The 11,714-nt window shown below is 49.8% G+C and overlaps 1 protein-coding gene across 1 annotated transcript; it reads right to left on the bottom strand.

The window, feature by feature from the left end:
• Positions 1-316: 316 nt before the first annotated feature.
• On the bottom strand, positions 317-2,327 carry LOC125511398 (noroxomaritidine synthase 3). Its single transcript, XM_048676761.2, has one exon. It carries the CDS (start codon positions 2,293-2,295, stop codon positions 688-690), a length of 1,608 nt encoding a protein of 535 aa, XP_048532718.1. The 5' UTR covers positions 2,296-2,327; the 3' UTR covers positions 317-687.
• Positions 2,328-11,714: the final 9,387 nt, after the last annotated feature.

Raw genomic sequence — 11,714 nt, 5'->3', positions numbered from 1 at the left:
TGGGAGACAAAGATGAACGAGGGAAGGCCTTACTTACAAATGTGAGAGGGGTGCGGGTATTTTTTTACAAAATTACCATACTTTGCTTTCTATCCGTCAAATATAGATCGGACGGTCTATACTGCAAGATGGCAGACACATCATCCACTCTGTTTTTTTTATAAGAGTAGAGATATCTGACTCTGGCCGTTTGCCGAATTAATGCTGCTTCCCAATCCAAGTCTGCCTCTCCCGGTCTAGCCGTGCTACGGCTAGTTCAAAATGATGTAGCATACAAAAGTGTGATATGCATAACGAATAAGAAAGTGAGCATGCATATGGTAACTTCCAGAAATGTATATAGGCAGCGTGTGCGAAAATATAGTGTGCAGCTGGGACAAGCATCCAGGCTGTATGGATCATGCATCCAAGCTGGTGCCCATGCCTCCATTTTCTATTTAGTGAACACACACATACAGCTTACACACATGTCACAACGCACACCTACACACGTCTATTTTTCTTGTATTTTTATATATTCTTGTAGTATGGAACACCATTATACTATTAGTAAGCACACATGCATACCACTCTTGCATACATATAATACGCGTACATGTACGTACGTGTCCGCTACGTTACATACGCCCCGTATACTTTGTGGCCGAGACGTGTAGGCAGTAGGCACGTAGGTACGTATACCACTAGCTAGCCATGCACGCCCGCGACGTCCCTCCTCTTGACTGTGACGGCGAGCCCGTTCTTCATGTGGAGAATGATGGACAGCTTCGGCTCGACAACGTGTCCCGGCACGGCCTCGACTGCGAAGTTCCACAGCACGGCGGCCGCGGCGGTCTTCATCTGCACGAACGCCATCTCCTTGCCGAGGCAGGTCCTTGGCCCGGCGTTGAAGGAGATGAACTTGTAGGACGGCTCGTACCTCAGCTTCCCGTCGGCGGTGACCCACCTCTCCGGCCTGAACTCCATGCAGTCCTTGCCCCACACGCCCTCCATCCTCGCCATGCAGTAGGAGAAGATGAGTATCTTGTCCCCGGCCTTCATCTCGTGCCCGCTGGGGAGCACGTCGTCGGCCACCGCCGCCTTGTGCTCGAAGGGCACGGACGGGTACAGCCTCAGGCACTCGCACAGCGCCGCGTGCAGGTACACCATGCCGCTCAGCTCGCTCACGTCGAACACCACCATGCCGTCCAGCTTCTTCTTCCGGGAAGCGATGGGCGCCAGCTCGTCCAGGATCCTCTGCTCGACGCTCGGGTTCTTGGAGAGAAGGTAGAAGAACCAGGATAGCGCCGCGCCGGTGGTGTCCCGGCCGGCGAGCAGGAGGTTCACCGTGGTGTCGCGCAGGAACTCGTCGCTGTACTCGCTCGCGTCGCCGTTGCAGATGAAGGACGAGAGCATGTCAGACGAGTCGGTGACGCCCTCGTTGGTTCGGAGCTTATGGTCGACCCTGCGTTTGGTGATGGTGTCCGCGGCGAAGCGGTCGATGGTCCTACGAGCCGCGGCCATCTTCCTCTCGGTGCCGACCTCATAGCGGTACATGAGCTTCCAGCACGCGGGCGAGATGATGTGGCGGAGGAAGAGCGTCTCGAGCACGTCGTCCATGGCGCGCGCGAAGGGCACCACGGGGAGGCCGATCTGCAGGCACCCGGGGTCGACGCCGAAGACGAGGTTGCAGGTCATGTCGAACGTCAGGCGCAGGAAGACGTCGTGCAGGTCGCAGGGGGTCGACCCGGCCTCGGCGGCGTGGGCGAGGAAAGGCAGGAGGCTCCTCTCCACCTTGTCGCGGCTGTACCGCGCCGAGAAGGCGCGGAAGCGAGGGCCGGCCATGATCAGCTGGGACTTGGCGCGCTGGCGGCGCCAGGACTCGCCGTCGGCGTTGAAGATGCCGTCGCCGAAGACGTCGAAGATCTCGGCGAACTCATCGCCCTTGGGGTAGTTGGTGAAGTTGGAGGTGAAGATGTGGCGCACGTTGGCGGGGTCGCAGGTGACGAAGAAGCGGACGCCGGTGATCCCGGCGCGAGCTTCGAAGTTGTAGCGCGTGCCGGCCAGGATGCCGGTGGCCCAGTCATGGAAGTGGGACAGGTTGGCGACCATTCCCAAAAGATGGCCCAGGATTGGCCATTCCGTCGGCTCTGCCTTGCTTATTTTCTTGGACTGGAGATGGCGGTAGTAGAAGACGAAGAAGCAAAGGACGGAGAGGAGCTCCACGAACCAGTAGAGAGAATCCATGGCTCGAAGAAGATGGGGGAGGTCACCAGTGCAACATATGGGCTGGCTTATATGGACGCACTCTTGCATGCATGTAAAGATGAGTAAATGTGTTTCATAGGTTGGTGAGGTGTCTCTCATCAGCTTCCAGTATGGTGATTGGGTCATCAGTAGGATATCTCTTTTTCAAATTCTACTTTGTGGTTTTCAATATAAAATGGAATTATGTGCTCCAACATATCATATCCAGTATCTGTGAGTGAGAATTGTGAGGATCACATATATGTTCTCTTTGTAAGTGGAAATGTATGGTCTATGTTTTTGTAGAAGGTATGCCATTATCCACGCAACTGAAATTCTTTTGAGCTTATGTTGATATTTTCACCATCCATGGGGCATGAATTGACGCAGAGACTACGATGACGGAGACAAGGTGGGACAGGAACTGACGAAGAGACTACGATGGATGCGAGACTGGAAGAGTAGGGTTCAGACTGAGATGGTAGGGGAGAGGGGGCAGTGACGATCTAAGTGTTATTTGTGGGGTCAGCTGAACCTTAAATTTTTTAGCACCCCTAATTTACTCCTATTTGTAAAATATATGATGTCTTAGAGATGCTTGACGATGAATTTCATTATATCAGAAGTGTTTACAAATTCGGACGATTAGCGACGAGTCGTCTTTTAACTAGTCTTGTTCGACTTACAAGAGTCAATATAGGGAACATTTGTCTTGACCCGAGTCAAAGTAGAGAAAAACCTACATACCTAATCAATTTAGCTACATGAAAGTCCCCTGAAATTATATTTTGGGTCAGTCAATTTTGTGTGCCGTTGATCTTGCTTTGTGATTCGTGTTGCTATTTTTCCTTATTTGTTCTCTGAGGTTTTTTTTGAGAGAATTTGTTCTCTGAGGTGTTTGGGCCGTCTTAAATCGGATGACCACATATTTGGGTCGGTTAATTCCTTAGTGGGCTGAGGACCATTACCAGGTGCGACCCAGCTTTCCCCTTTCTTGCTTTATTTATTTTTCTCTTTTTATCCTTTTTTCTTTTTTTCTATATTAGTTGGTTTGCATTTTTTTTATTTTGTGGGTATTTTTGGAATGCTAGGTGAGTGTAAATATATGCCCACAAATACTCCTTCCGTTCCATAATTTTTGTCATGGATTCGAATTAAAACCTCAACAAACATTATGAAACAGAGGGAGTACTATACAAGTATGTGCCAAAATTGCACTGATATATGATTAATACTTGCATATTAAAAACGCATTTTAAAAAAATAAGTGCAATTTCAGTGACCGGGTTGTGTGCAGGAAGAAGAGGTTGGCCTGAAACTTTTTTCCAATGCGAGCGGTTGGCAAATGGTGCACGCTCCGAAGCAGCACCCATAGCCTCCAAATATGGAGGCTCTCGGGTTGGATATGGAGTGCCCTCCATAAATTATGGCAACTCGGGGTCGTATGACATCTTCTGGTAGAGTGCGTTTTTGGGTCAAAATCGACATTCAACGGTTATTATGCCGACTCTACTATAGTTGCTCTAAGTATTAAGCTAACAAAGATAGCACAATCTCTCGGACTAAGTTTTCTAAGCATGATGACTACATCCAGCAGAACATGAGCACTAGATATTACAAGCCAGCAAACCAAAGTGCAGACCCGGCCAAACATTCACCTCAACTTCTGAGGAGGTAAAAATTGATCAAGCACGCATCATTAGGAGTGGTCAACAACAGAAGGCACCAAGATTCAATTCTCGTCACATAATTCCATCCATGGCCCTTTGTGTACACATCTTGAATCACCTCCTTGATCAGCTTCATCCCTTCCTTAGTGCTTTCGCGACTTTTCTACTCCCTCTATAAACTAATATAAAAGCGTTTAGATTACTAAAGTAGTGATCTAAACGCTCTTATATTAGTTTACGGAGGGAGTACAAGATATGTGACATAGTTTCAAAATATCAGTCAGAGGGTCATAAAAAATTGGTTAGAACAAGCATAATTTTGACCTTCCAAATAATCCAACACACAGTATTTTTTGTGGGTTCTTTGGGAAGGATCACAGTCATCCTCCCACCATGACTTCAACCTTGTCAGTGGCTTGGAGATATATATATTTTTTTGATCGGCAGTGGCTTGGAGATATTGAGAACACATTGAGTTACCTGCCAAATTAATTTAGCAAGAGCTCACCCAAACATTAGGTGTGTAATTTTTTTCTTTCTGCAAGCATAAGTGACACCGATCATTGCCAGCTCTCCCTATCTTGATTAGATTATCCTTTGTCAAAATGCTTTTTCTAAGCATGAGCCAATGGAAAGAAATCTTTAGAGGGATTAGCAACTTCCAGATGAGTCTTGTGTAAGAATTCCATGTAAAACTAGCATCTCGTGTACCAAATTCCATGATATATGATTAAGTTAGCAGACCACACACGTGGCAACAACCGACTTGCCCTTTGTTGATGAGTCAAAGAATCCCGATTGTTGGTTACTCATATTCAAATTCAAGCTTCTTGTTTCATTTCGATTATGAGCATTTGCTACTTTCTCTGGGGAGGGGATCTGTAGCATGCAGGGGCCGGGATACGCGCCTTTTCTTTTGGCTCTTGATTTTCAATCATTCATATATTTTGAAGCAAAATTCCAAATTAAGTTTAGCTTGCGTATCTCTGTTTTTGATGGCGAGGACATTCAAATGAGATCCATTTTAAATACATTTTGACGAGTTTTTGAAACTCCGTTAAGTTTCAACTTCTGAAACTTGGTACGAGCCACCGACAAAATCATATGTTTCAGAACCCGCATTAGGCAAACATGTTTCAACTTCTGAAACTTGATACGAACAACCAACAAAATCGTAAGTTTCCGGACATGCGACCAAAAAATCGTACGTTTTGAAAACTAAAACTTAAAACTTGATGTGTCTTTGTGCGGGATCCAACAACTTTACGGATCGCGAGGCAATCGGGCGACCGATACGGCTAGGCATGTACTTGCCCGTACGAATTTTTGAATTCCTTCTATACTGCAAATACATTGGTTTACTGCTTTTAGAAAATAGTTCATCAGTTTACTAGGATCGTCACGTCTAGTTATATTTTTTAAAGAAATACACCCTCCGGTCCATTTTACTCTCCACATAAGATTTGTCTGAAGTAAATATCATAAAGTTTGACCATATATATATATAAAAATATCAACATCAATAATACTAAAGTTATATGATATGAAAATTAAATTCATGATGCATCTAATGTATTGATTTCGTATTGTGAATGTTGATATTTTTTCTAGAAAGTTAGTCGAGCTTTACAAAGTTTGACTTCAGACAAATCTTATATGCGGAATAAGGAGAGGAGAGAGGACACGTAACTTTATTCACACTCGCACCTGTTACAAATACATTGCTTAGAGCATCTCCACTAGTGCCCTAAGAAGCCTCCCCAAGCCACTTTTTGGGTGTCGGCGGGCAAAAATCGCCCCACTCGGGCCCCCAACTCGTCGTTTTTCGCGGGTAGAAGCGAAAATTCCCGCCGGCAACCCCATACGACACCCAGCGCACCGGGGGGGGGGCTCCTGGGGGCTTAATTTCGCCTTTTTGTGGGTGCTGGCCCACCTGCCAGCGGCTCTCTCCTCTCTCCCTTCCCCACGTGCTCCCTAGGGTGCTGGCCCACCCACGTGCTCCCGCCTCTCTCTCTCTTTCCGTCCACACACACGGGCACCGAACCCCACTCCCGTCCCCGCCGCCTGGCACGCCTCGTCGCTGGTCCTCGTCGACGCCGGAGACCTGCTCGTGCCTGATGCCGAGGCGGCGGCCGAGGAGGCCACCACCTTCCGCGCCCGTCCTCCGCGCCGCGGGCGTCGCCGTCGCGGCCTCCACGGTCACGGTCGCCATGCCCTATTCGCCGCTCCCACGCCTTCCGCCGGCCCCGCCACCTTCTCCCTCGAGCACGCGCTGCTCCTCGCCGGCCCGGCCCCCTCCGACGCCCCGCTGAACCGGCCCCTCACCCCGACAGAGCAGGACATCCGCGCCCGCCTCGTCGTCGAGAAGGAGAAGATCCAGGCGCTCCACATCCGCGAGGACGACGAGCTGCGCCGGCTCGCCTTCTTCGTTGCCCCGCGAGCAGGAGAGGAGGAGGAGCAGGCGCACCCCAGCGCGCGCGGCTTGGGCGCAGACGTGCGGCCGGCAAGGCCTGGGCAGGGCGCGGACGGGCGCGGCCTGGGCGAGGACGCGGGAAGCCAGGGGCGCGGGCGCGCGGCGGCCAGGCAGGGGAGGTGCATGCCGGTCCTTCTCCTCCCTCGTCTGCTGATGATCACCAGCACCCCGCTCGTCCTCGTCGGCCCCGCTTCTCGCCTCCTGGGGGCACGACGAGTGGAAAAGGTCCCGCCCCCAAGCCAAAGTTCTCTCGCCGGCAGCCCCCCAGGAGGCGAAAAAAATGCCTCCTGAGGGGCTCAACGGCTGGAGATGCTCTTAGGATTCAAGATTCAAGAACTACAAAGTAACTCCTATAATAATTATTTTATTGAAAATCCTACACCAATTTTTAGGGAAATTACCAAGCTTTATTGATCAAAGTTCACAAAGAGAGGGATACACATGGTATCATGAGCTTGGCCTAGCCAAACATGGCGCCTCCGATGTAGAGAATGTGAAAACCCGACTAAACTGTCGCCCTCTACATTAGAAGCACACCCTGCAAACCATAAACTGCAATTGAACTCTAATGGCCTTGCCTTAATCTCGCTTATGATTAACCCATATCGACCAGCATTACCCTTCGTAATACTCTCTCTGTAACTTAATATAAGATGTTTTCCGGTGAAAAAAACTTAATATAAGACATTTTTTGACACTGTCATAGTATCAAATAGGCAAATTTTAACATGGTCCCTCTTACCTCCTCTTTTTACATGTGAAATAAGAAGATAAGAGTTAATCAAGCCATTCATAAATGAGATCATCGGCTAAGATCTATTTTATACTCTTATCTCTCATTAAAAAAAAGGTCTTATATTAAGTTACAGAGGGAGTATCATCCACTACCTACTTTGAGTCTAATTTGCAAATTATTTAGATAAACCTCTTAAGAAGTTGGAGGGCCTAGTATACGACGTTTTTCCTTTTGCTTGGCCCAACACTAAAAAACCTACTTCTTTACTAATGATTTGGACTTGAGTAGGTTGAAAAAAGACATACTCCTTGACAAGAACGACGCTCAAATGAGTATTTTACGTAGCAGAAGATCCTCGGCCAACACCACAATGCTTCATGGCAAGCTATAGCTTCGAGGGTGGCCGGATGCAATACGCCATGAGCTACCGGTGCCGAAGAACCAAAATATTTTTCGGAGTCATCACCACATACCGTTCCCACAGATCCACCGATTCCAGACCTAGTCACACATGCATCCACATGATCTTTTGCGTACCCAGCAAGGTGCGTTTTCCATCTCGCACCAACTTCCCTGTTTGTTGGTTGTACGGACAGTTTCTCTAGAATTTTTTGCCCAACATCCCCAAGTTCTAAGATGAACTGGTTAATAAAAAGATGTGTCGATAGTGTGCTCTGGAAGATGCCCTCATGAATAATAGCTTTTCTTCTCGCCGACCATGTCGCCGAAGTGTCACTGGTAGCTTGACAAGGAATTCCTACGACTAAGAGTTACACTGAAATCTTTGAAATCTCGCAAAAAAAAAAAACACTGAAATCTTTGAAAGACATCTCTTTTTGAAAAAAAAACAGTCAGTAACCCGATTATCTCCGTGGTGGGCCTATCAGACGGCCTGTTATCGGCCAGCTACGCGAAGAAGAAAGAATGGACGGGAACAGAGCACGCGAACGGGAAGGAGCAACAATTGAAAAAACAAAGAGGCATTCAAGCCCAATCTTCCATTCCAGCAGGACCTATGTCGGACGGACAATAAACTATTTTTTGAGAGTACGCAATCGCGTATCTTAGCTTTATAGAAGATGGAAATATGTACAAAAAATAGTTACAAATGAGGGGTATGATCTGGCACACGACCTAACCAATGTTTGCCAGAGATCCCCAACTCCACTCCAACACTACACTCTACTACTCACAAAATATGCTAACTCCACGTCCTCCTGCCAACGCCCAAGTGCGCATAATTTCGAAAGTTTGCATGGTAAAATGCTGCACCGTGTCAATCGCAGTTCTCTGACCAAACACCATACCGTTTCTATGCTTCCACAGCTGCCAAGTGAAAAGCATCACCAGCGAATCAAAACCCTTTCTGTGCTCAGCTGGTATTCGAGCGCGACTCGCCATCCACCAGTCCTCCAAGGAGTCATTTGCGCTCGGGACTAGAGAGATATCCAACCGAGCATGTTGAAAGCATTTGTGCCAGACCTGTCGAGCAAAAACACATTGAACCAGGATGTGATCGACCGTGTCTTCCTCCTGGGCACATATGTAGCATGGTGATCGATGATCTTGAAGCCCATGTCTGAATCTACGATCGGCCGTCCAGAGACGATAATGCGTGGCTAGCCACATGAACAACTTGCAGGAGAGAGGAGCCCAACACTTCCATATGGCCTTTGCCGGGGCGAAGCCAATGCTACCTTGCCAGAGCATCGCGTAAGTAGATGCCGAGGAGTAGACTCCAAGGTTGTTCCATTTCCAGATTGGGGTATCCACCTGCACTGGGTTAAGCTGAATGGTGATCATGATCTCCCAAAGCCGGACCAGTTGCACCAGAACCTCTGCCGACAAGTCCCCGGATACATCATTGGTCCAGCGATGGAGAAGAAGAGCATCCGCTACTGTCCTCCTGTTAGCCACTTGCGTGCGCACACATGCACGAACCAGCGGCGCGATCTCAGCAATGGTGGAGCCATTGAGCCATCTATCCTTCCAGAACAAGATACGTTGTCCATCTCCCACCTTCCACTGAACAAGGCTCGTAAAAGCCGCCTGTGTCTGCTTGTCCATAGTAAGCGAAAGGCCCTGCCATGGTCTGCCCTGATCCGTGCGCTTCAACCATTCCCAGCGCAGTCGAAGGGCGAGCCCCTGCTTGTTGAGGTCGAGTATTCCTAGTCCTCCAAGATGTTTGGGACGGCAGACTCGCTTCCAAGCCACCAAGCATTTGCCTCCATGTATTTGCTCCGATCCCGCCCAGAAGAATGCACGACAGGCTTTATCCACTTGATTCAGTGCCCACTTGGGGGCCTCAGCGACGAGTAAGTGATGCATAGGCCTGGCACGAACCACATTGTTCACAAGGATCAGTCGTCCTGGTCTTGTAACCAGCCCTCTTTGCCAGCCCGGTAGGAAATTGAGGACCTGATCCACAATAGGTTGCCACTCCGCTCTCGTAAGTTGTTTGATCGAAAGTTGTAATCCAAGGTATCTACACGGGAAGTGATCCATGCTCTAGGGTAAAGCTTGAGAAACACGCTGCCGATCCGCATCGTCAGATTGGATCATGATCACCGAAGACTTGGCAAAATTCACATGTAATCCCGACGCTCTGCCAAAAATTTCCAGAGCTTCTCTGACAAAGCACAAGTCGCTAACTGTTGGCCTGATGAAAAGTATCACATCATCCGCATAGATTGACAATCTCTGAAGAGGAGTGCATCCTGGCATTGCACTGATCGCACCCATCTGCTGTGCTTTGATCATCACGGATGAGATTGTGTCCATGGCAATTACAAACAGAAGAGGGGAAATTGGGCCTCCTTGGCGCAACCCCTTCGCATGCCTGAACTTCTTTCCCTGACAGCCATTTACAATCACTCTTGAGCTTGCTGTGGTGAGCAGAATAGCCAGATGTGAGCACCACAGTTCTGAGAACCCTTTCGCCCGCAACACTTCAAATAGAAAGGACCAGGAGATTGAGTCAAATGCTCGTGAGATGTCCAATTTCAGCATCACACCTTTGGCTTTCTTTTTGTGCAAATTACGGGCCACCTGTCTGACAAGCAGGACGTTGTCATGTATATTTCTCCCACGGATATAGGCAGATTGATTCGTCTTCACCAACTCTCCCATACGCGGGCAGAGCCTAGATGCCATCAGTTTTGAGTTTATCTTAAGAATGCTGTGAAGGAGGCTGATTGGCCTGAAGTCTCCAATCTGACAAGCATCAGGTTTTTTAGGTATGAGGGTGATTATCGCTTGATTGAGCCTACCAAATCCTCTGCCATTTCCCAACTGGAATTTGTGAATAGTCGCCATTATGTCTCCTTTGATAATACGGACAATAAACTATGAGTCCACAGTCCCCTCATCAAAAGAAAAAGGAGCAGCCAGTCCACAGTACGGCCATCCTCCTATACAAGATTTAATCAGGAGAAGAGATGTGGAACTCGTGGCCTAATTCCGGTGCACGCAAGCGAGCGAGCCCACGCGCGTACGCACACTGCTGATGCACAGTGCACGCGGGCCTCAGGCCACCCGCGCCGCGGACACGCCGGCACGTCCACCCCACCAATGGCGGCCCTCCCCTCCCACACCACCTAGCTAAGCTAATAATGAGTTTATGAGAAGCATCGCTGCGTCGCGAGCTTGGCCACACGCGCTCGCGGACGCCGTGCTGGCTTGGCTTGTTTGTGTTCGCGTGGGGGCGAGCGTGGACCGACAGCGACGCCGGACCGTGCGCACGGCGATCGGTCGAGGGGATCCAGAGGCGACAAGGCGCGGCGGCCTGTGGCTGGCTGGAGCGAAAGACCCACGCCGCCTAATAAGTCCTGCCCTCCGCTACCGCCCAACCCGGCGCCTTGGCCCGACGCGCACGTTCCGTCGCCGGTGTCGGTGCACGCGCGCGCGTGCATGAATGCCACGACGATTCACCCCGTAGCCTCGCTGGCCAGCGTCGACTCGTTTTCCTTGTTTTCCACTCGGCGGAGCGGTGGATCACGCGCGCGCCCGGCGATATGCATGCGGGGGGCGGGGGCTGCGGGTCGTACGCCGACGACCCGAGGCGGCAGTCTTTCCACTACAGTCCTTTTCTCGTGCTTTCCGGCCGGTCCCGGCCGGCGCGAGCCATGTGTGTGGCTAATCAACATATGACCCGTTTGGTTGCCCGCATAAGGTTTAGTCAGACCCGTGCGGAAAAAAACCGAGCTGTTTGGTTACCTGTGTGCATTATTGGGCATGCATGGCACGAAGTTTAAAACACCTACGGGCCTGTCTCGTAAGGCACGCTTGAATCAGCAGTTTCTCAAGAGCCAGGACTGCATAAAGCACGTGGACAGCGGGGGCTGCACGCGAGGAGCCATCCTTGAGAAGCTGCGTTGCTTCCCGAAACATCGACAGTTATTACCCTCATAGCTCTCTCACCCCTCTTCCCTCTCCGCACTCTCGCCGACGGCAGCGGCGGCGTGCAGCATATCGGAGAACAGCTAGTCGACCTCCGGCCACCTTCACCGACATCCGCAGCAGCACTCTGGCAATGGCAGTAAGCTATTTTTCCCTTCCTCCCCTACTAGTGCGCATTCGATTTGAGTTTAGATTCAATCCATATTATGGA

The sequence above is a fragment of the Triticum urartu genome, chromosome 5A, assembly GCF_056163025.1.
Source record: "Triticum urartu cultivar PI428250 chromosome 5A, HENAU_Tu73, whole genome shotgun sequence".
NCBI lineage: Eukaryota > Viridiplantae > Streptophyta > Magnoliopsida > Poales > Poaceae > Triticum > Triticum urartu.
This window is presented reverse-complemented; position numbering and strand designations above follow the sequence as displayed.

Coding starts and splice junctions, on each gene's coding strand:
- LOC125511398 (XM_048676761.2), bottom strand. CDS start 2,295: ATGCAAGAGTGCGTCCATATAAGCCAGCCCATATGTTGCACTGGTGAC.